This window comes from Mustelus asterias, chromosome 8 (genome assembly GCF_964213995.1).
Source record: "Mustelus asterias chromosome 8, sMusAst1.hap1.1, whole genome shotgun sequence".
Lineage (NCBI taxonomy): Eukaryota > Metazoa > Chordata > Chondrichthyes > Carcharhiniformes > Triakidae > Mustelus > Mustelus asterias.
The window spans coordinates 84,773,328-84,800,829 of NC_135808.1; the positions used below are offsets into that span (position 1 = coordinate 84,773,328).

Sequence of the window (27,502 nt, forward strand, 5' to 3'; positions counted from 1 at the left end):
TGTATAACGGCAGCAACATGAGGAGCACAATTGATTTCTTTATTCATCTTTTTGCGGTGTATAGAGAGAATGCTATTTACTTATGGGCTCAATTCATCTTTTCATTTTTTTAATGCATGAACCTGACCACAAGAAATAGACCAGTACTGTCCAATAAGGAGGGTAACGCCAAACTCTTGAACATCCTGCAAAATCTCTGACAAGATGCACAGAGCAGACCAGTTGAAAAGTTGGCACCATTTAGTAAATTAGTGTCATGAACCAGGTTGATAGCTGCATGCATGCCACTAAGTATTGTCTGTCAGCCTGTTCCATATTTAAACCTGCCACATGCAAATGGCTCTTTTACTGTAGAAATAATAAAAATAAACTGCCGCACAATGCACAAGCAGTGCAATGGATAAAGAAGATCTCAGAGAAGATCACGAGTCGAAGATCACTAGTCAGAATTGAATTAGTTGATTTAAAACAGGGGGTGGTCGTGGCAGTGCTAACTCCTTTGAATTCCAACGCAGAATAAATTAGCTACTCCTGACTCCAATCTAGTAAAACTTGCCAGAAATCGGTGCCTATGTGAAACAGGCAGGAATGGGCAGTGTTATGATGCTCCCAATGGTTGAATATTGTGTCAATATTCATTATGTTCATATGTGAGGTACCATTAGAATGAAGTACTGAAGGGCTGCAATAGTCGCCATCTCTCACAGGAAGGAAGGGGAGAAGATGTGTTTCAAGATTATGGCGGGGTGAGGGGAAATGAACTCTTACCTTTTTTGGTGCACATCTCCATTTTATTCCCACACTTCCTGTGATCATCACCTCATGCTCTCTCTCTTTTTGTTCCTTCTCAAAGGGCTCATAGTTGGTCATTGCCCTTTCATTTTCTGCTGAAATCAGCAGGCTTGTTGGCTTGTATATTTCCGCCCCAAAATTCTTGGTCAAAGACTCGAGGGTAGCTAGGTACTTGACCTTGAGGTCATGAGGGGACACGTTGCTATCGCACACCGTCCTATTGTTGAACTCTTTCAGAAAGTTTTTGAAGACATTATCGATTCGACACCTGGTCAGGATGTTTCGCTGTTTGATGCTTCGGTTCAATGCTTCTGGAATGTAATGCTTATAGCTGAAAGAAAGCAAAGAAAATGTTATTTTCCAATAATATGTTACATGTCGGTAATTTATTTTGTTTTTTCACTGTGGGCCAACACTGCAATTAGCGTTACCCTTATGTTTTGTTTAAACTGATTTTAGAAGACAGTTGTAATATATTACATACAGAATGTGATATCTTAGTTCATTTTTTCCAAATTAACTCGATATCTAATGAGATATGCTAACAATACCTAACACTCAGAGAGGCTAACACTACAGAACCACAGTGTTACAGCCCTGCACATATCCCAGGTCCTGTGTTGTACAGCAGCCTAACCCTAACCCTTCAGATTTGTGTACCACCACATTAAGAGCTAGAATCTGACTATTATGAAGAAGAAAAAACAGAAAATATAATCCTAAGAATAACACTAAACTCCTTCAGTGATTGAAGGTACCCAGTGCTTTTAAAAGGTTAAGCTATATCTGACTAATAATCACACTGCAGCACCGATGTGTCAGTGTGACAGAAATAGCTTTAAAAACAAAATAGGTATGAAGAGAGATGAGTTTCCTTCTAATGCTGGCAGTGATCAAAGCTCCAACAACTGAAAGAACTCTTGAATGTGTCTCATTTGTGGCCCACATCCCTTTTATCTGTGCCCCTCAGTAGACGTATTCCTAGATGTGCCTCTGCACATCATGTGTGCTGGCGGTTTCATTTTTGTCTCTCCTTGTGGAAGAATCCAATCATCCAATCTATCATTTTAAACATTCAATCCCTCCACGGCAGATGCACAGTGTGTACCATCTACAAGATGCACTGCAGAAACTCCCCAAGGCTCCATCAACAGCACCTTCCAAATCTGCGGCCTCCCCCACTGTCACCGGATCAAAATCCTGGAAGTCCCTCCCTAAAAGCACTGTGAGTGTACGAACACAACATGGACTGTAGTGGCAATTAGGGATAGACATTAACTTCTGCTTCAAAAAGTATGAAACCATGCCTTCCTATTACGGCTAATGTGTTTACTATATTTGCTTTTGGGCAGTCTTAGTATTCAGTCAGATTCAAGATAACACCAAATCTAGTCAGCTCTACCTGCAGTTTAGGCCTTATTTGCATCTCATAGAATCCCTACAGTGTAGAAGGCGGCATTTGACCCATCAAGCTTGCACTGACAACAATCCCACCCAGGCCCTATCCCCCGAACCCTACGTATTTACCCTGCTAATCCCCCTGACACTAAGGCAATTTTAGCATAGCCAATTAACCTAACCTACACATTTTTGGACAGTGGGAGGAAACTGGAGCACCTGGAGAAAACCCACACTCTCTGATAAACCTCACCAACTGACTTCCAATATGTAGCTCCTAAAAGCTACCTCTATGCCTAAAGCTTTTGATCATCTGTCCTCATATCTCCGAATGTGGCTCCGTGCCAAACTTTGTTTGATAATGTTCCCGTGAGGCACCTGTGAACATTTTGCTACATAAATAACAACTGTTGTCATCATCATCTTGCGAGATGCTACCATAAGTGAAAAAAAATACTGGAACTGCTGAAATGATCATTCAGTGAGTAGCTGTTAGATGATGGAAAAGTATTGGGAAACAGAGAGTGATAAAGTGCTTCAATGTTTCAATCAGGATCATTTCCATTTTAGCCAGAGGCCTAGAAAGCTAGCAGTTTGGCTGTCTGTTACATACCCCCATCCCCGGTTTCTATTTCATTGATATTCGGGGCATGTGGATGCATCTTACATCATCATAAAACAATTCAGCGTGTCGATGGAATCTAATGAGAACATAAAAGGTAGAAATACTGCAGTCCAGGGCAGGAATGGCGCTCAGCCTGACCCACATCATATGCCTTGATCACGTTGTATTTTGAATGATTTACTGTTTGCGAACAGGTCTGGCAACTTTCACTGTGGAAGTTTCCTATTTAATTACCTGTGATATTAAATAGTGAATAAAATTTGTCAGCGATTGAGAGAAATGACACTAAGGCTGTAGTATCTATTTAAAGTAAAGTGGCCATTGGGATGCTGAGAATAAATTTACTCCAGCAACTAATGGGTAAAAGGGATGTTTGCACAACCTTGAGGAGCTGAGTGCTCACTCATATTAACCTCATGCATTAGGGGGCGAGTGTAAGAAGAATTATACTTATCAGGACATCATCATTTCAAGAGCTCAGTGAAGCATGGCTCGCACGTGGTGGGACATGGGAACAACCTCTCTGACAAGAGATACAGATTTCCCCAGTATATTTAACTAATCAGATCATGAAATAGGTAGATTGGTCTTCATATGCTTGCCACAAAGTGTTGCCTGTTAATCTATCCTATGCAATTAACTCAGATTCCTCGTGGCTTTTACTTTCCAACAATCCATGTTCACAGTTGATCAGGACCAGAGGCTGATCTACCATTCGTGGAGCCCGGCGCTCAGTTTCATTTTCAGCCCTGCTTCCATCTCATCCCACCCCTCACGCACTCTCCCTTACCCCCACAGCCACCACCCCCCCCCCCCCCCCCCCCCACCATCACCCAAGTGTGCACTTTCACCTCCATCCTCCCACACTTGGCGCACGCACACACTTCTCTTTTCCCCCACCACCCCTCGTGCACGGGTGCTCTTCCCCCACCCCTCATCCACTGTCTCTCTCTCTCTCTCTTTCTCAGTTTCCCCAGCATCGATTCACTGTCACTCCCAGAACTGGACCCATGCCTTCAGAGTTTGGAAATTATTTTTATAATTCAATAGCAAGGTGTAATATAGCAGTGTGGGAGATTTTTAACTTGTAAATCCTTCCAATATGCCTGAGACAGGCAGGAAGAGTGGGGGAGTTTGCTGGTCAGCCATTCTATAGAAGGTAAAGGCAAACTACTGCAGCATGATGATAGACCAATATAATGCCAATGCCCTCTTCGGGCATGGTACCAGGAGCAGAAGGAAAGTTGGCAGAACTTGGAGGGTTGGTACAATCAAACCTTCTCATTATATAAACTGGATAAAGCAATCCTCGCTCTAACTGAAATTCAAACTCCATGATTAAATTGCTTTATTTTACAATCAGTCAGTGAAATTGTGGAATAATAATGATAGAAAATCTCAGTTACTTCAATTTAACTTCTCTGTCTCCTCCCCTACTGACTGCAGTCTTTCTCTCTCTGTCGAGTGCAGTCCCTCCCTCCCTCTCTCTGCCGAGTGCCGTCCCTCCCTCCTTATCGTGCAGTCCCTCCCTCCCTCCCTCCCTGTCGAGTGCCGACCCTTCCTCCCTCTCGAGTGCAGTCCCTCCCTCCCTCTCTCTGCCGCGTGCAGTCCCTCCCTCCCGAGTGCAGTCTCTCCCTCTCTCTCTGTCGAGTGCAGTCTCTCCCTCCCTCTCTCCCTGCCGAATGCAGTCTCTCCCTCCCTCTCCCCCCCTGTCGAATGCAGTCTCTCCCTCCCTCTCCCCCCCTGTCGAGTGCAGTCTCTCCCTCCCTCTCTCCCTGTCGAGTGCAGTCTCTCCCTCCCTCTCTCCCTTCCGAGTGCAATCTCTCCCTCCCTCCCGAGTGCAGTCCCTCTCTCCCTGCCGAGTATAGTCCCTTCCTCCCTCTCTCCCAGCCGAATGCAGTCTCTCCCTCCCTCTCTCCCTGCCGAATGCAGTCTCTCCCTCCCTCTCTCCCTGTCGAGTGCAGTCTCTCCCTCCCTCTCTCCCTGTCGAGTGCAGTCTCTCCCTCCCTCTCTCCCTGTCGAGTGCAGTCTCTCCCTCCCTCTCTCCCTGCCGAATGCAGTCTCTCCCTCCCTCTCCCCCTGTCGAGTGCAGTCTCTCCCTCCCTCTCTCTCTGTCGAGTGCAGTCTCTCCCTCCCTCTCTCCCTGTCGAGTGCAGTCTCTCCCTCCCTCTCTCCCTGCCGAATGCAGTCTCTCCCTCCCTCTCCCCCTGTCGAGTGCAGTCTCTCCCTCCCTCTCTCCCTGTCGAGTGCAGTCTCTCCCTCCCTCTCTCCCTGCCGAATGCAGTCTCTCCCTCCCTCTCTCCCTGCCGAATGCAGTCTCTCCCTCCCTCTCTCCCTGCCGAATGCAGTCTCTCCCTCCCTCTCTCCCTGTCGCGTGCAGTCTCCCCCTCTCTCCCTGTCGAGTGCAGTCTCCCCCTCTCTCTCTCCCTGTCGCGTGCAGTCTCTCCCTCCCTCTCTGTCGAGTGCAGTCTCTCCCTCCCACCCGAGTGCAGTCCCTCTCTCCCTCTCTCCCTGCCGAGTGCAGTCTCTCCCTCCCTCTCTCCCTGTCGAGTGCAGTCTCTCCCTCCCTCTCTCCCTGTCGAGCGCAGTCTCCCTCCCTCTCTCCCTGTCGAGTGCAGTCTCTCCCTCCCTCTCTCTCTGTCGAGTGCAGTCTCTCCCTCCCTCTCTCCCTGTCGAGTGCAGTCTCTCCCTCCCTCTCTCTCTGTCGAGTGCAGTCTCTCCCTCCCTCTCTCTCTGTCGAGTGCAGTCTCTCCCTCCCTCTCTCTCTGTCGAGTGCAGTCTCTCCCTCCCTCTCTCTCTGTCGAGTGCAGTCTCTCCCTCCCTCTCTCTCTGTCGAGTGCAGTCTCTCCCTCCCTCTCTCTCTGTCGAGTGCAGTCTCTCCCTCCCTCTCTCTCTGTCGAGTGCAGTCTCTCCCTCCCTCTTTCCCTGTCGAGTGCAGTCTCTCCCTCCCATCTCCCTGTCGAGTGCAGTCTCTCCCTCCCTCCCTGTTGAGTGCAGTCCCTCCCTCTCCCCCTGTCGAGTGCAGTCTCTCCCTCCCTCTCCCTGCCTCTTGCACTTTTCCCTCTGCCAATCTCTCTCTCTCTCTCACCCTGCTGCTCAATCTCGCTTCCTGTCAATTACTCACTCTCTCATCTTTCTCCTCACTTGCCAATGAGCAGATGGAGAGAGAGAGGGAGTGTGACTGTACTCTCTCTCACTTTCTCGCAGTGCCAATCACAGTCTCTTCATCTCCTCTCTCCCGCCACTTGAGTTCTCTCTGCTACCTTGCCGATTACTGTTCTCCCCTCACCACATTGCTGGCTTTACTCTTCTGTTTGCCAGTGCCTGTCCCCAGCTGCGGTTCTGCATTGATCTCCACATCGCTGGCATTTACGGGATCTCCAGCCATTTTCTTGGCTATGCAAGAGGTAAGGAATGTTGGAGCAGTTAAAACAGAGTGGCTCTATTTCCCACTCCATTCCCCCATTCTACTATTTTAATACCCTGGTATTGATGGAGGCTTTAATGAAAGGAAATTGGTGTCCCACGACATACACAATATTCCAATGGCATTTTGACCCCCTGCTGAATGGGTCAGCCACTGTGACCATGCCAACCGGTGAACCTGTCAGGAAGTCAACTTTCCTTAGTGAAGCCTGGGAGGAGAAAGGGAACTTGATTCTCCCCTGCAGCCAATTGGCCAGCATTCAACTGAGAAAAGTTAGACACAAAAGTGTAATAAAACATGCCAACAATAAAGTAAGGTTCTGTCGGCAAGAACTGTGTGCATTGTTCCAAACTAGGAAACACAAGTTAATAAGTAGGAACTTGGTGCCAGATGGGGAATCAGATAAAAACTTTATCACTCACGAGTTGAAGGCTAAATAAGCAGGAAGGACCATTTCAGCAGACAGTATGAGTGGATTCAAGAGACAACTAAATATCTTTTTGAAGAGGGGAAAGCTTGAAGAATTTAGTGAGACGATGGAGAAGAGATGTTCAGGACAATTAAAAAAAGGAATTTGTTGAGCCCATGACCAATTTAATAATTTATAATTTACAATAATTTGGTGGAGAGCAAGAGAAGTTTTTAAAAAGCCACCATGTGACAAATTATGTTCCAAAGTAACATCCCCTCTGCCGATTCTTCACAATCTCACCTCATTTCCTTGGAAATCTCTTGCAGTGGGATTTTCTGGTGAAGAGCCTGATGTGTCATGGCCAGTACAGCCATTCCCAGACACTCATTCTCAATTTCGTGAAACTCATAATCGTTTTTAGGATCTCGAACAGGTGCTAGACCTTTGATCAAATCATACTGTCCCTGGAAGAAGAAACAAATTGTGAACTCCAATGAGAAAAGAGCATAAAGGGCTACATACTGGCATTGTTTATCAGGGTCCCTCATTGACGAGCATTGTCTCTGACTTTTACATTCATTCACTTTTTGTCTGTCTCTCTGTTTGTTTTTCTGGGTCTGTGTCTGTCCGACTTAACTCCTTTGTCTATCTCTCTCAGAGATAGCAGAATATGAACGGAGGCTCAGAGAAACAAATAGGAGAAAATCTCTTGAGCGTCATAGGTGGTTGTGGGCTTCACATTACAGACATTGTATGACATTATGCTTACATTGGAGGCAGCCAAGTTCTTTAACCACTGGGGCTGGAGCATTTACAACCATCCCACCACCTCCCCATGAGAGGATGTTTTCATTCCCTCGGAAGTCTTCCTCGGGGACCTCATTACCATCTTGGTTGACGTACTCAGGACCTGTCCTCCTGCGGCGACATGTAAGGGCCCGCAAGTCCGACCCGTTGGTCGAACAGGTCCATCTCCTCCACGCCAACCCTCAGTATGCCTATGTGGCATACCCTGACGGGTGAGAGGACACGGTCTCGATCCGAGACCTGGCGCCAGCAGGGGACGTCGCAACCCCTGTCGCTCCCATACCCCCTGTTACAAACCCCATAACTCTTGTTTCCCCTCCGGACACGGCGCGGGCAGCATCGGGACCATTACTTAACCCTTTTACTCACGTGTACAGCTTGCCTGAGTCCAGAGGATGGTCGCCACTTCAGGGCGTGTCGGAACTCCATGGATTACCGTCACCTCAGGGTCAACCGGCCCGTGAGTCTGTGGAGGGACAGTTGGACATCGCCTTGGGGAGAACGCCACCGCAAGTGCCTACTCCGGTGTCATCGCCGGTATTGAGGAGGTCACAACGACGGTGCGGTCCCCCTGACCGTCTGAACTTATAGACTGATGACAAATTATTCTGTTTTTGTACCCCGCCGGCCTTTGCTTTCAAAGGAGGGGTGAATGTGGTGAACCTTCGTTGGTTCCCACTAGGTAGTACTGAGCCAGGGTCTGGCCAGTACTACAAGTATGTATATATGTTGCTGTTGGGTTAGGGATGGGTTGTTCTACTTGTTGCTGTTGGGGTTAGGGTGGGGTTGTTACACCTTTGTATTGTAGTATTGTGGTACATCCCAGTCGGGCTCCACCTCCTGGGAGAGGTATAAAGGTCCCTGCTCTGGCTGGGACCCCTCAGTCTGGGATCGTGTATATAATTGGTAGTTGCCTTCTTACAGCAAATAAAAGCCTTTATTTCCTGAGCATCAAGCCTCGTGTATGATAACGCGCATCACTGTGCCATTCTCCTATTTCTGTACTCACTAACTCGTGGCACTGAGAGTAATCCAGAGATTACAACCTGAGAGGTCTTGCTCCTTAGTCTATTGCCCAACTCCCTGAATTCTTGGTCCAAGACCTCATCCCTCTTTCTACCTATGTCATTGGTACCAACATGTACCATAACATCTACCTTATCACCCTCCCCCTTCAGGATGCCCTGCAGCCGTTCAGTGACATCCCGGACCCTGGGACCAGGGAGGTAACACCCCAGTCATATTAGTGGATAGGAATCAGCCAGTATTTAAATTGATGAGGAATAAACAATAACTTGGAAGAATGATGTTTCTATGCATTAAATTAAGAAGTTGCCAGCAACATTATTATGCTGACTAGGGTATCCAGATGAGCACGTGAACAAGCATGATGTGATTAGGAGGCTGTAGACAGCTTTCTTTAGCAATATAAGAATTACAGCTGCACACAAAGTTCACTGAAATTCAAATCATTCACAAATTGAACCAAAGTTCCTGGAGGCTAGGAACCTTCTAAATCCCAATACCAAAAACTTGTCTTTTAAAAGTCTACCTGAGCAAACAGGTATTCCAGGGATTTGGCATCCAGAAGAGGAGTTCCATTTTCTGTACTTTTGGGATCATAACCATTTTTCTGCTTTCTTGTAGGAGAGTGTCTCCAGACCGGTTGCTCATTTTCATTGGATCCATGCCAGTTTCCAAAGAAGAACCTGCAGAAAGAGTGTATTATTGGAATTGGAAGTCAGTCAGTGTGGTAACAGTGGCAGAGGGCAACAGATACTGTAGATTGTACAATTAGACAGGCAACAGTGGCAGAAAGCATCCGACTGCCAATCTGCTGCAGATGGATGGTTGAGCACTATTATATTCTCACAGACTCCATAGATTCTCAGTTTTGGCTGTGGCATCAGTAGGAAGACAATCAACACAAGCCAGACACTTAACCTACAAGATTTTCTGATTTGAAAATAACAAGTAAGACACAGTGTGTTGTGTACTTACCAATTGAGGCATTGGCGAGCTAAGGTGCCTATCAGTGAAGTATTGGAGGTTTAACAATGAAACAGTGACTCAAAAGGTGTCATTTTCAAAGTACTACCACCAGCTGACTCATGCTGAGGTAATTTCCAAAGTATTGTGAACATGGGTTGTCCAAAAGCTGAGTCACCGGTCTCACCATGTGCACTTTCCAGCAGGCCTGCATGAATAACTACCAGAAGAGCAGGAACCCAGCCAGATATACAAGTTTGCCTCTCTACAGCTATCCTGTCTGAGATCTGGGGATTGAACTTGGGGTTTACCTTACCTGGGTCAGTGTACCTACCTACAGAACCATCAAAATGAGTTACGAATTAATATTATATGGAATTAAACGTAGCCAGATATTGGAAGGGTTGTCAACAGTTATGTACTTTAATGAGGAGCCTTGACAAGACTGGTTCAAGAGCAAATATCTCAAGTCTGGGTCTTCCTGATAAGCAGACACAGCCTCAAATGTTTGTGTCAAAATGTTATTTACGTAGTCCATTTATACCAAAAACCACTAAAAACTGCTTGTATCCATAAATAGCTATTCCAAATCAACCAAACAAAAACAAGCAGCAAAATAAAAAGGAAAACCTGGAAATACACAGCCAGACAATCAACATCTGTAAAAAGAAAGTGATAGGTTTTTGTGCGAGCCCTTCAATAACAAATGTCAGAACTTGTCTTTTCACTGTACAGCTACTGAGTGAGCTGCTGCACATTTCCACCTTGTTCTGTTTGTACATTAAGAATAAATCAACTATTGTGTGTCAATAACTGTTCCCTGACTCAACAGATCAATGATGCTGATTAGACTCGCAAGAAGTGACATGTCTACTCGAAGATTGGTACACTACAGCATTGAGTGTGAAACCCAACATTCCTCATCCTTCCCACTAACCCTATCATGCTCTGCTACATTTTGACTATGGATAGACAATGAGAAGAATAGGAGCCTCCTTGTGAGGCAGCATTATAAACAAGCTCTTCTAAACTATCACTTTCAAATAACTTTGGTGGATGTCTCATCCTTACACATGATGCAACTTGGACGGAGAAATGAAAATATGCTCTCCATAACGTTCACGATAGATTAATATCTACATTTTTAAAGCTATAGCAAGCTTGCTATACTTTTCTTGAATGATGCAAAATGCATGTACGTTACTCAAATGCCAAGAACAATATTGTATCCAATATTGTCTCTGCACTTCATGATTCATAACATCTGTTGTTTGTCCTGGGCCATAATTTATCCAAACATCTAACCATAGACCACAGCTCAGAACATGAACGCCTAAAGTTCCCCTTTCATATAAGGCAGGGGTTTTGTCCAAGTTTGTTTGGACTACCCATTTTCTTTTTGTCTAGTTGGTTGTTTAGAGAATGGCAACATCAGATGAACCCATAGAAACAAACTGTTTTTCCTCGGGGAATTAAGAAATTATGCAAATATTTGGATGATTACCAGTCACCTACAAATACTCGCCTGCAAATACAGGAGAAAAAAAGACAGCTCCTATTTAAATGTTAACCTGCTAAAATTAATCTCAATTTCCCCCTCATACATTTCATCTTTTCCTTTTCTCTTTTACTGGACTTTGGGATAAGGAGTGACAGCAGGCATCTGGTATTCAAGCAGATATGTTTTCACAAAGAAACATAGAAAAAGAAGCAGGAGTAGACCATTCAGCCCTTTGAGCCTGCTCCGCCATTCATTATGATCATGGATGATCATCAAATTCAATCTCCTGATACCCCCCTTTTCCCCATATCCCTTGATCTCTTTAGCCCCAAGAGCTATATCTAATTTCTTCTTGATAAATAGTGGCTGAGATCAAATAACACAGAGCAGACTCTTGGTGTGTGGGGTTCAGTTCTACTGTGGGCAATGAGTTTAGTCACTGAACATTACAGAAATCAGAGATGGATTTAAAAAATGGTTTTCGAGAAAAAGTTACTGAAATGTGAAAGCTCTGCTATTAAAAAATCAAATATTTCCAGGGTCTACTTACTGAACAGATAATACCGAGCAATTATAATAAACTAATAATGGAACAATGTTCTGAAAAGGTGTTCATCGCAGAAGAAACTGATTCTTAGCAGTTTGAAACTACACATAAGACCATAAGATATAGGAGCAGAATTAGGACATTCGGCCCATCTGTCATATCAGCCATTCAATCATGGCTGATATGATTCTCATCCCCATTCTCCTGCCTTCTCCCCATAACCCTTGATCCCCTTCTTGATCAAGAAACTATCTATCTCTGTATTAAAGACACTCAATGACCTGGCCTCCACAACCCTCTGTGGCAATGAGTTCCACAGATTCACCACCCTTTGGCTGAAGAAATTTCTCCTCATCTCAGTTTTAAAGGAGCGTCCCTTCACTCTGAGGTTGTATCCTTGAGTTCTAATCTCTCCTACTAGTGGAAACATCCTCTCCATGTCCACTCTATCTAGGCCTCTCAGTATTCTGTAAGTTTCAATTAGATCCCCCTTCATCCTTCTAAACTCCAGAGTGTAGGCACAGACTCCTCAACTGCTCCTCAAATGACAAACCCTTCATTCCTACAGTATTCAGATTTTAGAGAAGGGTTGCAGTAAACTGGATTCTCATTTTAATAATTAAATCCAGTAATTTTCACAATAAGACACAAGCCTACTTGTGACACTAATAAAAATATAAAGGTACATAATTTCATATGGAGAGCAAAATCATACCGGGTAACAATCTATTAATCCCTAAACATTTAAAGGCCATGAGGTTTAACTACTGAAATTGAATTTGAAGAAATAGAAATATCTTTGCTATGCTCTATACTACCCTAAATACTTCCAAACCTTCATCTTTCAGACAACTCCTTACCAAGCTGAAATAACCAAGTACAGCCAGTCTTTGCACACATCTCAGACCCTTGACATTAAGGATCAATTTTATCCTCTGTGCATTGCCTCCAGCACCTGATTGTCTCCGTGTCTCCCTGGGCAGCATATTATGGGATGCTGACACGTCCCTCCCATCTCCCCAGAAGCAAAGTCAACATAGAGCCAATCTGCCCCACAGTTATACTGCGCTGCACGTGGGTAAAATAGGGGCAACGTGGGAACACCGCCCCACACTGAGGGAGAAAGTCACACCCACGGGGACTAGCAGCCAATCGGATTAGCTGACAGCTCCTGGCAGCACCCACTAATAGGCTCTTTGTGCTGCTGAGTCTGCTGGAGCTGCCAGCCTATCTGATTGGACACTGCCCCGAGGGCGTGACATCCTCCCCAGTACAGGCAACCAGCACCAAGAAGCAGGCCCATTGGATCCCAGAGCCAGGTTAAGTCTGGGGTCTTGGGCAGAGGGGTCTGGATGGTTTAGGGAAGAGGGAGGGGGCAGAGTGTTTTATAGAGCAGACGGATAGGAAGAATGTGGGGGGGATGTTGAACCCCAATGTGCAGAGGGTCCCCTTCACCCAGAAGACAGTACTCCTCTACCTTCCCACCCTTTGAAAGAGTGTTGAAAAAGGAGTCTGCCCACTCCCGCCCAACTATGGGGTGAGCCCCACACTATACATTGCAATCACCTGGTCTAGCCTTGAAGGATTCTCATGATTGAGTGTTGGCTAGCAGTTCAATGTCTAGGTTTACCTCTGAGAAATAATCACTTGAGAAAGTCAGAATAGAGGAAAATTACAAAAACAAATGAGCACTTCCCCACTTGGAAATTTAGTGGACTAAATATATTTTTGTTTTACATACTTAAAGTATGACAAGTAAGAATATTTAAATCCTACCTCATTCGATAATGTAACTTCAGAGATGTTTGCTCATTGACTTTGAAGATATGATTGGGTGAAAACCAGAGTTCTTTGTTTGGGTCGTACAGAGTAAAGAGGTTCTGACATAATGGAGAAATACCTGATAAAAGAAAAATTCAAAATCTCATCTCAAATATAAAATGATATTAGAGACACAATGAAAGTAACAAAAAGATCAGTCAGCTCATTAAACCTTCAACAGAGCAGTCACCAATTCTTCCAAATTCAATCATAATCAGTTTTGTTCCTCTCTTTCATCAAGGCTTCTTTAGTTGCACCTCCCAAAATCACAGCCTCTACCACTTAGAAAGTCTTCATGGGGGAAATTTTACCACCCCGCCCACCAAGGAAATCGTAGCGGGCGAGGGGTGGACCATGCAAAGGTCTGTTGACCTCGGGTGGGATTTTCCGGTTTTGGGGCGAGCGGGCTAGAAAATCCCACACCAAGTCTTTTTTCATTTGCCCAGTGAGGTGGGGAGGCAAGTATTTGGGGGTGGACAGGAAAGTGGACACCACCATTTGATCAACCATGACCTTATCAAGGGCCAGAGCAGAATCGAGGGGCTGAATGTTCTACTCCAGCTCCTCGTTCATAGATATGCACGATCAAAGGCAGTAAGTGCATGGGAACTGCATGGTCAAGTCACACAACATCCTGACTTTATCATTATGTCATCAACATTGCAGGATCAACACCCTGAAACTTTCTACAAATCAGCACTATGGAAGTATCTTCACTGTGTTGATTAAAGTGATTCAAGAAGGTGACACCAGCACTTTCTCAAAGGCAGCTTGGGATGGGTGAATGCTGGCCTTGTGAGCAATGCCCAAATCCTGATAATCAACATTTAAAAATATATTACTACTGTTCATGCTATTCTGAACTTTTGACTTTTCTCTCTTTGCTTATCCTACCCTTTTGGACTTCTGCAGTGGCCAGAACTAAACCATGGTCCTTCAACCCAGTTTCTCAATTTAAAGAATATTGCTTCTGTTGCTGAAAGGAGCTGACTACTCAGCGAAAGCAGGAAAATAGCTGTCTTGCTGCTTTCCTTTCCCACTAGCTTACGTAACCGCTGTGATTGGTAACACTGTGGGCTCAGACTTGTGCCCTCTTGCGACATGGCCCTATGTATTAAAACATAACCCTTGTCTATGCTTTGTAAATATTTTGACATGAAACCCATAGATACCAAAGAACTATTCAACTGAAGCTCAGTAGAAAGTGAAGCAGGGTCTTCTATAAAATATTAAAAATGGTGAGTGGTCTTAAATGTCCAACGTCATTGTCCTCTGAGGAAGCTGTCAATATAATACCTTGTGACATTTTGGAAACATCAGGGCACGAATTAATCTCACATGACAGACTAAACCACCCCAATAAATCCCCAAACTAAAGAGAGAAAGGACAGAAAATGCCAGTCTTTCCACTGGACAGAAAAGCTGCCAAATATAATTTGACAGTTGTAGAGGGAGGAAAGATGTTACTACACTCAGTGAGCAAGTTTCCTATTCCCCCATTCCCCACATGAGCCTCCATTTTCTGACCACTTCCTGGGGAAATCATTGCTCAGCCTGCCCCCTCCATTCCCTCTAACAAGCGAATGTTTTTATAAAAAACAAAATCCCCACACAACAGGTTTTTAACTCGTGTCTCCTGCTCAATTGCCGCTTAGTGTCAGGGGATTAGTAGGGTAAATACATGGGATTGTGCGGATGAGGCCTGGGTGGGATTGTTGTCGGTGCAGGCTTGATGGGCCAATGCACTGTATGGATACTCAGAAAATCCAATCCACTGGAAGGCAAAACAGCTCAATTGCCGACCAAACCCGCAGTGCCCCCCCTCCACCAATCCCGCCGTGCCCCCCTCCACTGACACCGCAGTGCCCCTCCCCCACCAGCTACACAGCACCCCTCCCCCAAATTCAGTTTCCCTCCCCCACCAACCCCAGCGCCCCTCCCCCACCAACCCCGCAATGCCCCTCTCCCCACCAACCCCGCAGCGTCCCTCTCCCCACCGACCCCACAACGCCCTTCTCCCCACCAACCCCGCAATGCCCTTCTCCCCATCAACCCCGCAGCACCCCTCCCCCACCGACCCTGCAGCACCTGCTCCCCCACCAACCCCGCAGCGCCCTTCTCCCTATCAACCCCACAGCGCCCCCCTCCACCAACCCCACAGTGCCCCCCCCCCTCCTCCACCAACCCTGCGGTGCCCCTCCCCCCCCACCCCACGGTGAGTTGGATATGTTTTGCTATGAAACTTTATGATTGTGTCTGGCTGGCCAGAGGGAGCATTGGGCAACTTCCTGTTTGCTGTTTTCATATACTCATATTTTCTTGAGGAAAATTAAAAACAAAATTCTTACCACAGTTCTTGGCAGCTTCAATGCACAAATCTTCAGCAATATGCTCACCCTCATGGCATTTTATGGATGTATTAGACACATACATGAACACTTCCATGCCTTTCTCTGGGGTTGTCGCATGCAATTGCAACATGTTTGATTTTCTTTTTTTCAGGCAAAAGGCCATGGTCTGGGTCCACTTACATTTAGATTCTGCAGAAAGATTCAAATGGTTCAATTATTATTTTGCTCAAAATACAGAAAGGAAAGTGAAGTCAGCAGAAATTGGGTGATTTCATGCTATTATTTCAACTCCGCAACTTACTGAGACAATTTTAACTGACACGATCAATTGACTTTACTCCATTTGGTGTATAAAACCAACATTTCATCCAATTCCAGGGTTTCCTGCTTTCCTAAGTAACAACTGAAGCCAGGCTTAACGGATGAAAGTCAGGTGTCTGTAAGCAATTAAGAATTATTTGGCTTCTGAGACAGGTGGCTCAAGTTGGGAAATTTCAGTCGAAAGTACCCCAATACGTGAAATGTTCACTCTGCGTGGTGGGTATGGAATAGAATTAAGACATCAACCAAAGAACTGCAGTGTAGGCAGCCAAAAGGAAGTGCTGAGGCTGGCTGGTTAGGAGGCACACCCTGCTTCAATGGAACTTTGTCCCAGTTGTTCCAGAAGCTGTTTCGTCTTCCAGCCCTCACCCCTCATAGCCCCACAACCCCCATCCCCATGCCCTCTCATGCCAACTCATGCTCCCATCCAGCATTGTCCTCCTACCGACTCAAAGCCACCCATAACCCCTCATATCTTCCATGTCACTCTATAGTCACTCAACCAGACTCTACCATGGGCAGACCTCAGTAGCCATGTGCAGATGAAAAGATCTTTCAATGATCTAATGAAGCTCTCACTCCTACATACTTGAAAAAACTCCCATTCATAAATCTCTTAAGTAGTTAATTTCTTATAAAAACAGTTTTCATTATGAAAGGCGACTGATCCTTCAATAGTTTCCTTAATTTGTCAAAAAGCGAACTCAGAACTCCATGCTGAAGTAATTCTTTCTTTCAAAACTCAGCCATTCATAATGACATATTAAGAAGCCTTGGGGAAATGTCAACAAAGAGTTCTATTAAGACTCCATGAACAGATGCAATGTTTTACTAACCTACACTTGTCAATCAAAGTTGTCCAGCAAAGGGTTTTTCAACTCTCACTGACAGCAGCAACCTGTGTTCTTTAGTAAGTTTAAAGAGCGGGGAATTTTTAAAAATCTTCTGATCATGACAATTATACAGCGCTTATATGCCCTTCAAGGGCATTTACATTGACCACATCAATTTGTGACTCCCACGCTGCACATTGAGGGCCTTGCAACAGCCAAAATGGGGTCTGTTTCAACTCTCAATAAATTCTAATTGGAGCACCAGATTCACGCCTGCTCCACCATTCAAATCACATCCTGACCTCTTTCCCATCCACAAAATAGTTCTGGCTCAAAATGAGAGCGGGACTTCTGAATCTGAGTCCTGCCCACCATTTTTAAAAGGCTCACAGATTCTTCCTGACTCTGTGAAAACTGGCCCATAGTTTCAAAACATCAGTAATCCCTTTGTTCTCCTTACTGGAGACCCCAGACATAACCTTAATTATTGTCAAAGTTCACTGGAACATTTTTTTCCCCCTAAGTTTCCCTGCCAATATCCTAAACTATTATGGAAAATGCCACCACTGGGGAAACATATTTGATATCCCAGATTTAATTCCTCTCATCAAAAGGCCTATGCATTTCTCAAGGTTTAATCTCTCTGACTTTCTCTCTTCCTGCTCACCTCTTCTACTTACAGGCCTCCCGCCTCCTTCACTACCGACAGATTATCAGTTACATTTCTGAGCTTTTATGTTAGTCATTTTCCTCACCTCGATGTCCCAGACAAATCCTGTGGGAGAGTCCTTATCTTTATGAACTTGACTTCAACACCAAGGAAATTTATCTTTATGTTCTCACGGTCTAAGTAGTTTGTAGCTGGGATCAGCAGAAAACTGCCCCCAATATGTTATGACTTGCCGATTAGATCACATGCCTTTGCGTGGACTTTGGAAAACAGTAGAATAAATACTCCACTCAATCGCAGCTTGAATTGTAAACCAGCAAACAGGTATTTCAAACAGTAAAAATATTTTATTCTTTATTTCAAATCGATATATGAACTTTGTCAATACTTGACTGTAGATTTACAGGGCAGGACTGTACCGGGTCATAATTAAACTAGGTTAAAATTTTGAAACTTTTGGTCACAAAAGTGCTGGATTGTAAAAACCCACCTGCTTTAATAATGCCCTTTAGGGGAGGAAATCTTTGCATAATCGTGTGCAAGAGTGTTCTTGGTGTATTTTTATTCTTTTTATCCATAGACAGGCAGTATAAGATCTATATTACGCAACATGCTTGAATATCCCTGCAGGGCAGAAAAATAGAACATAGAAAATAGGGGCAGGCCGGTTGGCCCTTTGAGCGTGCTCCATCATTGATTACGATCATGGCTGATCATCCAACTCAATAGCCTGATATCCTTCCCCCCCCCCCCCCCCCCCCCCCCCACCCCATATCCTTTGATCCCCTTCACCACAAGTGCTATTTCTAACTCCGCTAGAAAACATACAATGTTTTGGCCTCAACTACTTTCTGTGGCAGTGAATTCCACAGGCTCACCACTCTCTGGGGGAAGAAATTTGTCCCCATCTCAGTCCTAAACGATTTACTCTGTATCCTTGGATTATGACGCTCAGTTCTGGACACCTCATAAATGCTCTAAGATTTCCTTCCCAATTTTTTCTCTACTGAAGAGGCTGCCTCATGGTGGGTAAGGCTCTGAAGGCACATTCAGCTGTCCAATATCTCACCAAATTATCTTAGATGGGCAAATCCAGGCAGGCTCTTCAATCCTGGGGAGGCATTGCAATGAGCCCATATTGTGTCCTCAGCTCAGGTCCACACACACGCTTTCCACCACGAGTCACTGGATCGCAAGGGGAAAGAAACTGCGCAATTCTTTTCTTCCCTCATCCAGAAGTACCCAAGTCATCACCCCAAATGACATAATCTGGCTGAGGAATGAATGTGGGATATCTTTTTAAACACGTCATAATCTGCACTCTTGCACAAACCCTTGGGGGAAACCCACTTCCCACAGATTTGTTTTCAAATCATCTGTAGAAATAAGCCAACCAGTCCTGCCTGTGGTAACATTATCTGTCCAGAATGTTCAGACTGTAAATGGGAAAACACTTTGAACAATTACTAAAACATTCATTTCCTGTTTCACTGAATTCGCAACCTCGTTCAAAGAAACAATATGTTTTGCTTTGTTGAGTGAGACAAATGGGAAATGCCCACAAAAAGATGAGCAAATTCCAGTAAGCATCTTCTATGGGTGACACACTATAACTGGAAAGCTACTTGAAGACTATTTGAGTATCTAATCAAATTTTCATTCAGTTGGTCATGAAAACCAAAACCTTGCACTGGGAATCAATGGGACAAGTTTTGTGGTGAATGTGACAGTCACAACAAAATCTAAGGCTGCCAATTCAATAACTCAAGGCAAAGCTGCACTAATTCAGGCCTGTTAGTGGCTAATACTGAGTTTGTAAGAAAACAAAGAGAAACAAAAGACATGTGCATTCTGTAAGAAATGGGACCTTCAATAATTGATACTTTTCAGAATAAGTATAAATTCCTTTGGAGCAGTGCAGCAGAAAAACTCTTTTCTTACCCTCTCTGGAAAAATACACTGTCCTTGGAAATGGTGAGGTCTCTTGGCTCAGGCTTCCATGTTGACATTCCTAAGTCGCTAGGATGGAGCCTTCTGTACCTTTTTATCTATACGAGTGTCTGGTAAAGAGTAGCAAATGATGTTCAGCATGAGGTAAACTAAGAGGTGACGTGGAGCTAAGTGATGGATAAGGGGGAAGTTGACCACCTGACATCTTGACATCAGCTCTGACGAAGGGTCATCTAGACTCGAAACATTGGCTCTATTCTCTCCCTACAGATGCTGTCAGACCTGCTGAGATTTTCCAGCATTTTCTGTTTTTGTCATCTAGGATACCTATCCTGTATTCATTGGTTAGAAAGGTACAAACAAGTGATTGACATAGGTAAACTACCAGCCCCGAGAACTAAAGATCAACATAATCTGTGCCAATGGTCCGTTCATCCTCTGGGATCAGTCAACTGCTCTGAACTGTCACGGGTCACATGCTTTTCCTGTCCATTTAGCTAATACATCATGTCTAAACCTGCTTCTTCGACTTAATAAGGCACGCTAAACTTGCCTACGAATCCGTGACAGCATATCTTAGGATCCCATCGGCGGCTTCCAAACCCAAAACTTTACAGATTGCTGTCCGAATTGGGATCCACAACAGTTGAGGTATTATTGGCTTGAAATTTGAGAAGCAACAACCTTAGGTTGTAAGTGCCTGTGGAGTCGTTATTAAGCGAAACCAGGAGTCCCAGTGACATTGGCATTTGCTGGAGAACAACTGATAAAGTCGGACTGAGAAAACAAGCGTGTCTGGAGTGAAAGATATCCTCGGCGGTGTAGAATAATGTTCTGGAGATTACAAGTGTATGTTTGATAGGCTTTCGAAGGAGCTTCAAAAAGGAAAGATTAAGTTGAAAATGTGTTTAGAATAATTTGGCCTACGGTGCGCATATATTTGCTCTAACTGCTTTTACTTTTTATTCAGCTATAAAGGGACAGGTCAATAAGGAAAGTGATGGTTGGCAGAACAATGCTGTTTTCCAACACTATCTATTATGGGAACAGGAAGCACATGAAAGGGCATGTTATTATATATTTTTTTATTAGTCACAGGTAGGCTTACACTAACACTACAATGAAGCTATTGTGAAAATCCTCCAGTCACCACACTCCGGTGCCTGTTTGGGTACACGGAGGGAGAATTTAGCATGACCAATGCACCCTAACCAGCACGTCTTTCGGACTGTGGGAGGAAACCGGAGCACCCGGAGAAAACCCAGACAGACACGGGGAGAACGTGCAGACTCCGCACAGTGACTAATCAACACAGCCGGGAATCAAACCGGAGTCCCTGGCACTGTGAGGCAGCAGTGCTAACCACTGCGAGACCGTGCCACCCTTGTTATACAAGGGGAAAAAACTAGACCAAACACTGGAACTAGAACACTATATTGAAAAGTTAGAAGATGCAAGGGGAGCTTCGAGGAAGTTGATTCAGCAAAAAGGTTTCACCTCCCCAGAAGCAGACTACACACCCTGCGTTTAGCTAAATTCAAGGAGGTAGACGCTGACCTGCTTAGGGCCCCACAGAAGAGAATATTTGATTGTTCACCAGGTCCTAGTTAGCAGCAAACAGGACCCCACTGATAGTCTGAGTGTATTGGCAAAGAGACATTACAACTGTAACGGTAAGACCAAACAAGGGGTGGAAGAGGCGGAGGACAAGGATGGTAATGAAGAGCCTTTTCCTGACTGGGCTCCAGCCATTAATCTGGAATGGGCTGGGCGTTCATAACTGTAAGGCAGTGGTCGGGGAGAAGTTGATCCACCAGACTGGTACTTTCTAGGACCAGGTCCCTGCTAACCTCCCATGGAACACCCATAAAATTAAGGTAGCAGCTGTCGAAACTCCACTGCCGAGTCACAATATAGACTATTCAGGAACTTGGTGCCAAGAAGGGCACACCAGTGCACTGTTTCAATTGTAACTACCTGGGCCACAAGTGACTACCACAATAGGTGTATTGTGGAGGCGAGCTGTGATTTCTGCTTTCCCCCACCTCCTGTACAGGTGAGTCCCAAACTTGTTGAGTATCAGTTAGAGAAACTGGAGGTAGCAATTGAGGCTATGCAAATACAATGTTAGTAGGAGAGAAGTGGACAGCACTGTCAATAATGGAAGCTATTAATATTAGTCAACTCTGACTTCCCCACCACCACCATCCATGATTCTTACCCTAACCCCATGAGCTGTACTCTTATCCAGCTTACCATACATTCTCAACACTATCAAGTCATTGGTGGGCTTGTCCAGAACCAGGGGTCACAGTCTGAGGATACAGGGTAGACCATTTAGGACGGAGATGAGGAGACATTTCTTCGCCCAAAGAGTGGTGAGCCTGTGGAATTCATTACCACAGGAAGTAGGTGATGCCAAAACATTGAATGTATTCAAGAGGCGGTTGATGTAGCACTTGAGGTGAATGGGACGAAAGGTTATGGGGAGAAAGCAGGATTAGGCTGTTGAGTTGGACGATTAGCGATGATCGTGATGAATGTTTCTATGTTTCTATTGTTAAAGTGGGGTGTTTTTCCTAAACATAAAGTTGCTAGTTGAATATGTGACTAAGTATAAATTAAAATGCACTTGTACAGCTTTGAAAGTTAAAAGTTTTCTCCCAAAATATAAAGATAAGCTTAAGGCTTTGAAAAAGTTTAGCAGAAATCCAATTTGAACTTTTCAAAACGTTTGTACCAGAGGAATTACTAAAATTCAAATTGAAAACACCTTTTGCTGATTTATGTTTTTCAAATTTGGTTACTTGGTTACTTGAAAATGATTTTAAAAGGAGAAAAAAAACAAAGAGATATTGGCAGGATTCTATTTTTTTGCGACAGTTAAGTCTGTTTGGATGTAGTGTTGTCTTTTTAAGAGGCCGGCGTCTCACTTTAACTCTTTTGGTCTTGAAATCCTGGTTAAGTAGCAAAAGAATAATCTTGGGTGGGAAACGCCTTATGAACCGTTAAAAGGTTTTGAAACAATTGGGGCAGGATTTTATGGCCTTGCTCGAGCGAGACTGAAAATTCCCACTCAAAGTCCACGGATAATTCAGTTGTCCGCCCCTCGCCCGCTCCGATTCTGTGGTGGGCAAGGTGGTAGAGTTCTGCTGTTGGAATTTAATCTGAATTTGGGAAAAGTTGAAAAAAAATAACAAAATAATTTTTTAAACCAGAGTTTAAAACAGAGTTTGTTTGTTTTTTGATTGAGAGAGTTTTTAATGAATTACATAAAGTGACACAATTGTGGGTGTTTGTTTTGTGGGAATGTTTTGCTCCACGCCTTATAAAAACAAGCTGGGAGGTTATAAAACTCACTGCTCAAATTATGTATTGCTAAATGTATATTTTTTTGGATATTACTAAATGTTAAAGTCCTAAATTTACAGATATGATACAATATTATTAACCCATTGGCCTTCTAAGCAGAGCCACAATTCAATTTTTGAAAATAGGTTTTCATTACCTCATAAGTACTGATGGGGCAGCAAAAAATCCAGTAGTTTTGAGAAATAAAGCACAGCATGTGACATTGTGACATGGTGAAATGGTCTTTCAAGGCCATTTGTTATCTTTCGAGACAAGGGGGGGGCGATCTTATTGGCATGTCACAGCAGTGGATCGCGAGAGAGGCAAAAAACCGTGTTCATGCCTAGTTTCTCACCTCTCGCGATGATAGCAGCTCTGAATTGCCAGTATAATCAGCCTGAAGAGGCTGATTTTAATATTTAAATCTAAATAATCATCTGGGCTCACTTGCCCTAATAGCATCGCCAGTGGAGGTCCTCACCAGCGAGGATCATGTATGGTCTCCAGCAATGGGGAGCAGACGTGATGGCCTCACAGATGGGATTGGAGGGCATTGAGGCCCCCCGGGTGTTTGGGGACAGAGGGGGGCAGTGGCCCTTGGGCACTGCCAGCCTGGCACCCTGGAAGTGCCCACCAGACACTGGGCAATGCCCACTGGCCAGTGCCAAAGGGTGGTGCCTGAAGGGGAGGCAGCATGTGAGGAGCTGCACACTCTACAATTGGGGATCATCAAGGCAGTGATCACCTTGTGGGGATGGTGGTGAGAAGGGGGGGCCGCGATGACCAGGAGAATGACAATCTTCCAATGCACTATGTACTATTGTGCACAGTGCACTGCCAGATCAGGCGCATGCGCAATGGCGTCCTCTAGCAGTCAGCAGCCAGCGTCCCAGCGTGAATAGACTCAGTCCACTCCCCCTACTGGTGGGAATCACATTTTGTCTGATTTGTTTCTCTAAGTGGCATAAGACAGCGTTTGAGAGCTCGCCCAAAGAATGGGTGTAAGTCTCTCCCGTTTTCACGCTCGTTTGGCACTTAAAGTTTTTGGTAAGATCATCCCCAAAGTTTTTGACAACCACTCAGGTGGAACTTCCTGCTAAAGTGATTGCAAGTATTTCTATCTCTGATGTAAGAGCATCATTTAAAACTAGCAAGGCTGGGCATAACTACTTTTGAAATTGGAACTGATAAAATAACTCAACAGGAGTTTCCATTTCTGCCTGCAGCGGACTCGCCAACATTAAGGACATTTAAATGGTCATTGGATAAACACATGGATGATATTGGAATAGTGCAGGTTAGATGAGCTTTAGATTGGTTTCACAGGTCGGCGCAACATCGAGGGCCGAAGGGTCTGTACTGCGCTGTAATGTTCTATGTTCTATGTTCTATTTCAAGCATTCAAATGGAAATTTACCTGAAGTTTAAAGGGATAAACAGAAGTTATTTTTCAAATAGGCTAATGCAGAAAGTAGTCTAAGTGGTTTGTGTGTATCAAAAAAGAAAGTTTGTTCTGGAAATAAATAAATAGAACACTAACAAAACCTGTCAGCATAACAAAATTGCAATTTGAATTTGGGATTAATTTTATAATAAAAGTCAGGTACAATCTAGCTGGTTACTTTTGAGAAAATAAAATGTTTCAAAGATCAAACACGCAAAATATGGTCAGGCCTGGAATAAAGTGAGAATGTTTAATTTTATTATAGAAACTATTTATTGGACTGTAAAGTTCCTCCAGGATCTGGAACGAGATAAGGTGAAACTATTGCAGCCGTAAAACAGTTTGAGGAAGTGGTGGCACGGTGGTTAGCACTGCTGTCTCACAGCGCCAGGGAACCAGGTTCAATTCCGGCCACAGGTCACTGTCTGTGGGGAGTTTGCATGTTCTCCCCTTGCCTACGTGGGTTTCCTCCGGGTGCTCCGGTTTCTCCCATACTCCAAAGATGTGCGGATAAGGTTGATTGGCCATGCTAAATTAACTTTAGTGTCAGGGGGATTAGCAGGGTAAACATGAGGGGTTACAGGAATAGGGCCTGGGTGGGATTGTGGTCGGTGCAGACACTATGGGCCGAATGGCCTCCTTCTGCACTGTAGGGATTCTGTGATTCTATGTTGTGGGTGAGGACAGCAGATAGAGTTTGGAAAAAAGACACAACACCAAGTGGAAATTGGGATAACTCACCTTGGGTGGAGTTTAATGGAATATATAAATTTGGTATTGATGTATATTCCAGTGAAAGAAGCGTAGTTGAAACTGATAAGTTGAACACTTTGTCTGGGAGGTATTTGTGTCCTTGCCTATGAATTTTTTGAGAGAATTGAATTTGATTACCTGGTGGTAGCCAGGTAAATATCTGAAGATGCCTCACGAATGTGAAATTCTAACAGAGGATTAAAGAAGGAATTGGAACACTGCTGTGCAGTTTGCAGAAGTAATTTGTTGTGTAAACTAGCAAACATGTGGAGTGCATGGTGAAGCTGCACCAAAGCATGGGTCCCAGACATACTCAGCTACCTGATAAACGTAGTGACAAGAAATGGTTAATATGGCCTGAAGAGTAAGACAACATTTTTAAATGATTGAGGCACTCATACATACTCTATAGAGAAAGTGACTTTAAAACAATTGAGATTGTAAGGAGTGAAATTAAAGTACAAGCAAAATGAGTTTTGGGTTGGGACAAGTGAAGTCTAAGAATAATAATTAATAAGCATAATCCATAAAATGGAAGTAGGTAAAAGGAAACTAAAGAATCTTTTAATTCCATGCATAATCTGTTGCTCCAATTTTATGTACTTGTATGCTAATAGCCTAGAAATTAACAGCAATTGTACAATAGAATAAGGAAAATGACTGTGAGGTCATCTGCAGATGAAGAGTGCCAATCCAAGTCAATGGTGATCGGATAATTCTGGTAGCTTTGGTATTATCTACGATCTATAATCAAGACATTAGGGGAACAGCTTGTGAAAAATTTGTACTGAGAATTCAGCAAGGATATTTCCTTCTCAAACAAATGTCGGAACAACAAGCCTGTAGAACCCAGGATGTCTAGAAATATTCAAGGCTGGATTAGAAAGAAAAGAGAGGCTTTTAGAAGGTACAAAGGGAGAAAATCAGCAGAGGCCTTAATGGAGCATAGAAAGTGCAGCAGGGAACCTAAGAAAGCAATTAGGAGAGCAAAGGGGTGGCATGATGAAGCACTGGCAGGTAGGATTAGGGAGAATCCCAAGATATCCTTCCTATCTGTACATTATGGGGAAGAGGATAACCAGGGAAAGAGGAGGGTCCATTAGGGACCAAGGGGGGCAATCTGTGCATGGAACCGGAGGACATTGGTAGGTATTAAATGAATGCTTCACATCTGTCTTCACTTAAGAGAAGGAAGATATAGGTACAGAATTTGGGGAAAGGGATTGCGAGGTTCTTGAACTGTTAAACATAGAGAGTGAGGAAGTATTGGAGATTTTGGCAGACTTAAAAAAGTGGACAAATCCCCAGATCTGGATGATTTGTATCCCAGGCTGCTGTGGGAGGCAAGGAAGGAAATTACAGAGGCTCTCACCCAATTTTGTAATTCCTCTCTGGCCATAGGGGAGGTCATGATGTGGAGATGCCGGCATTGGACTGGGGTAAACACAGTAAGAAGTTTAACAACACCAGGTTAAAGTCCAAAAGGTTTATTTGGTAGCAAAAGCCACAAGCTTTCGGGGCCTTAAGCTCCTTCTTCAGGTGAGTGGGAATTCTGTTCACAAACAGGGAGGTGCCAGAGGACAGATAATATGGTTCCACTTTTCAAGAAGGGTGGTAGAGATAATGTAGGGAATTTCAGACCAGCGAATCTCACGTCAGTAGTAGGGAAACTATGGAGAAAATTCCGAAGGGAAAAATTAATCTCCACTTGGAGAGACAAGCATTGATCAGGGAAGGACAGCATGGCTTTGTCAGGGGGAGATCATGCCTTAAAAAATTGATTGAGTTTTTCGAGGAGGTACACACAACCCTCAATAACTACACTGGTAATTATTGCTGCTTAGTATGCTACTTACAGAGTAGCCTTACAGAGCAGAAAGCTTCCAGAGTCGATCTTGTGTGGGCTGTTAATTGATCTTAGATGATGTGTTGATAGGGTGGACAGAATGGTGTGACTAAACCTTCCCAGCTCTTTGAAGGAAAGAAACACATTCAGAATTCATGCTCCTTACAGACATCTAGTCACCTCAAGTGCGACAAAGAAAGAACAGTTTGATTTTATGATGCCAACCCACTGCACAATGGTCTGCTGGCACTCACCATCTAGGGTTATACGTGAAGTCTAGTCAATTAAGAGGACTACTGGCTGGTGGCCAAGAACTGCAACGTGTGGAAAACCGAGTGAAAAAATTGATCACTCAACTAATAGCTTGCACCCTACCAATAAGCTGATTGGATAAAGCACTATCAGGAAGTCCAATAGTCATGGTCAATGCTTCAGCGGGATTCAAATCCCTGTTCATGGCTTTTTGTCACTTGTTCCTACTCAAGTCCTGTGTTTCAAAATTCATAGAAATTCAGATTATAAGTTTGGCTCCAATTCCATCATTATGACTAGCTGTCTTTACGTTGCCCTTATGATGCAGGAAAGAGAAGTGTTCAAGTGATGACATGGTCAGATGTCATTAGTTAGATAATTAGACAACTAGTCTATTTTCAAACAGAATGCC

General features: G+C 44.2%; 1 protein-coding gene across 5 annotated transcripts in view; it reads right to left on the minus strand.

Moving 5' to 3' along the window:
- The window catches only part of jak1 (Janus kinase 1), a 96,377-nt gene that overhangs the window by 41,260 nt on the left and 27,615 nt on the right, over positions 1-27,502 (minus strand). For 3 of the 5 annotated variants that reach the window (XM_078218418.1, XM_078218420.1, XM_078218421.1), the window contains 5 exons: positions 15,668-15,859; positions 13,275-13,398; positions 9,014-9,170; positions 6,955-7,118; positions 769-1,123 (listed from right to left, as the gene is read on the minus strand). In XM_078218418.1, coding sequence (XP_078074544.1) covers positions 769-1,123; positions 6,955-7,118; positions 9,014-9,170; positions 13,275-13,398; positions 15,668-15,859 — 992 coding nt within the window. Of the gene's footprint in view, positions 1-768; positions 1,124-6,954; positions 7,119-9,013; positions 9,171-13,274; positions 13,399-15,667; positions 15,860-15,971; positions 16,108-17,579; positions 17,704-27,502 lie in introns of those variants that run through there. The other 2 variants (XM_078218423.1, XM_078218422.1) reach the window with 2 other exon arrangements.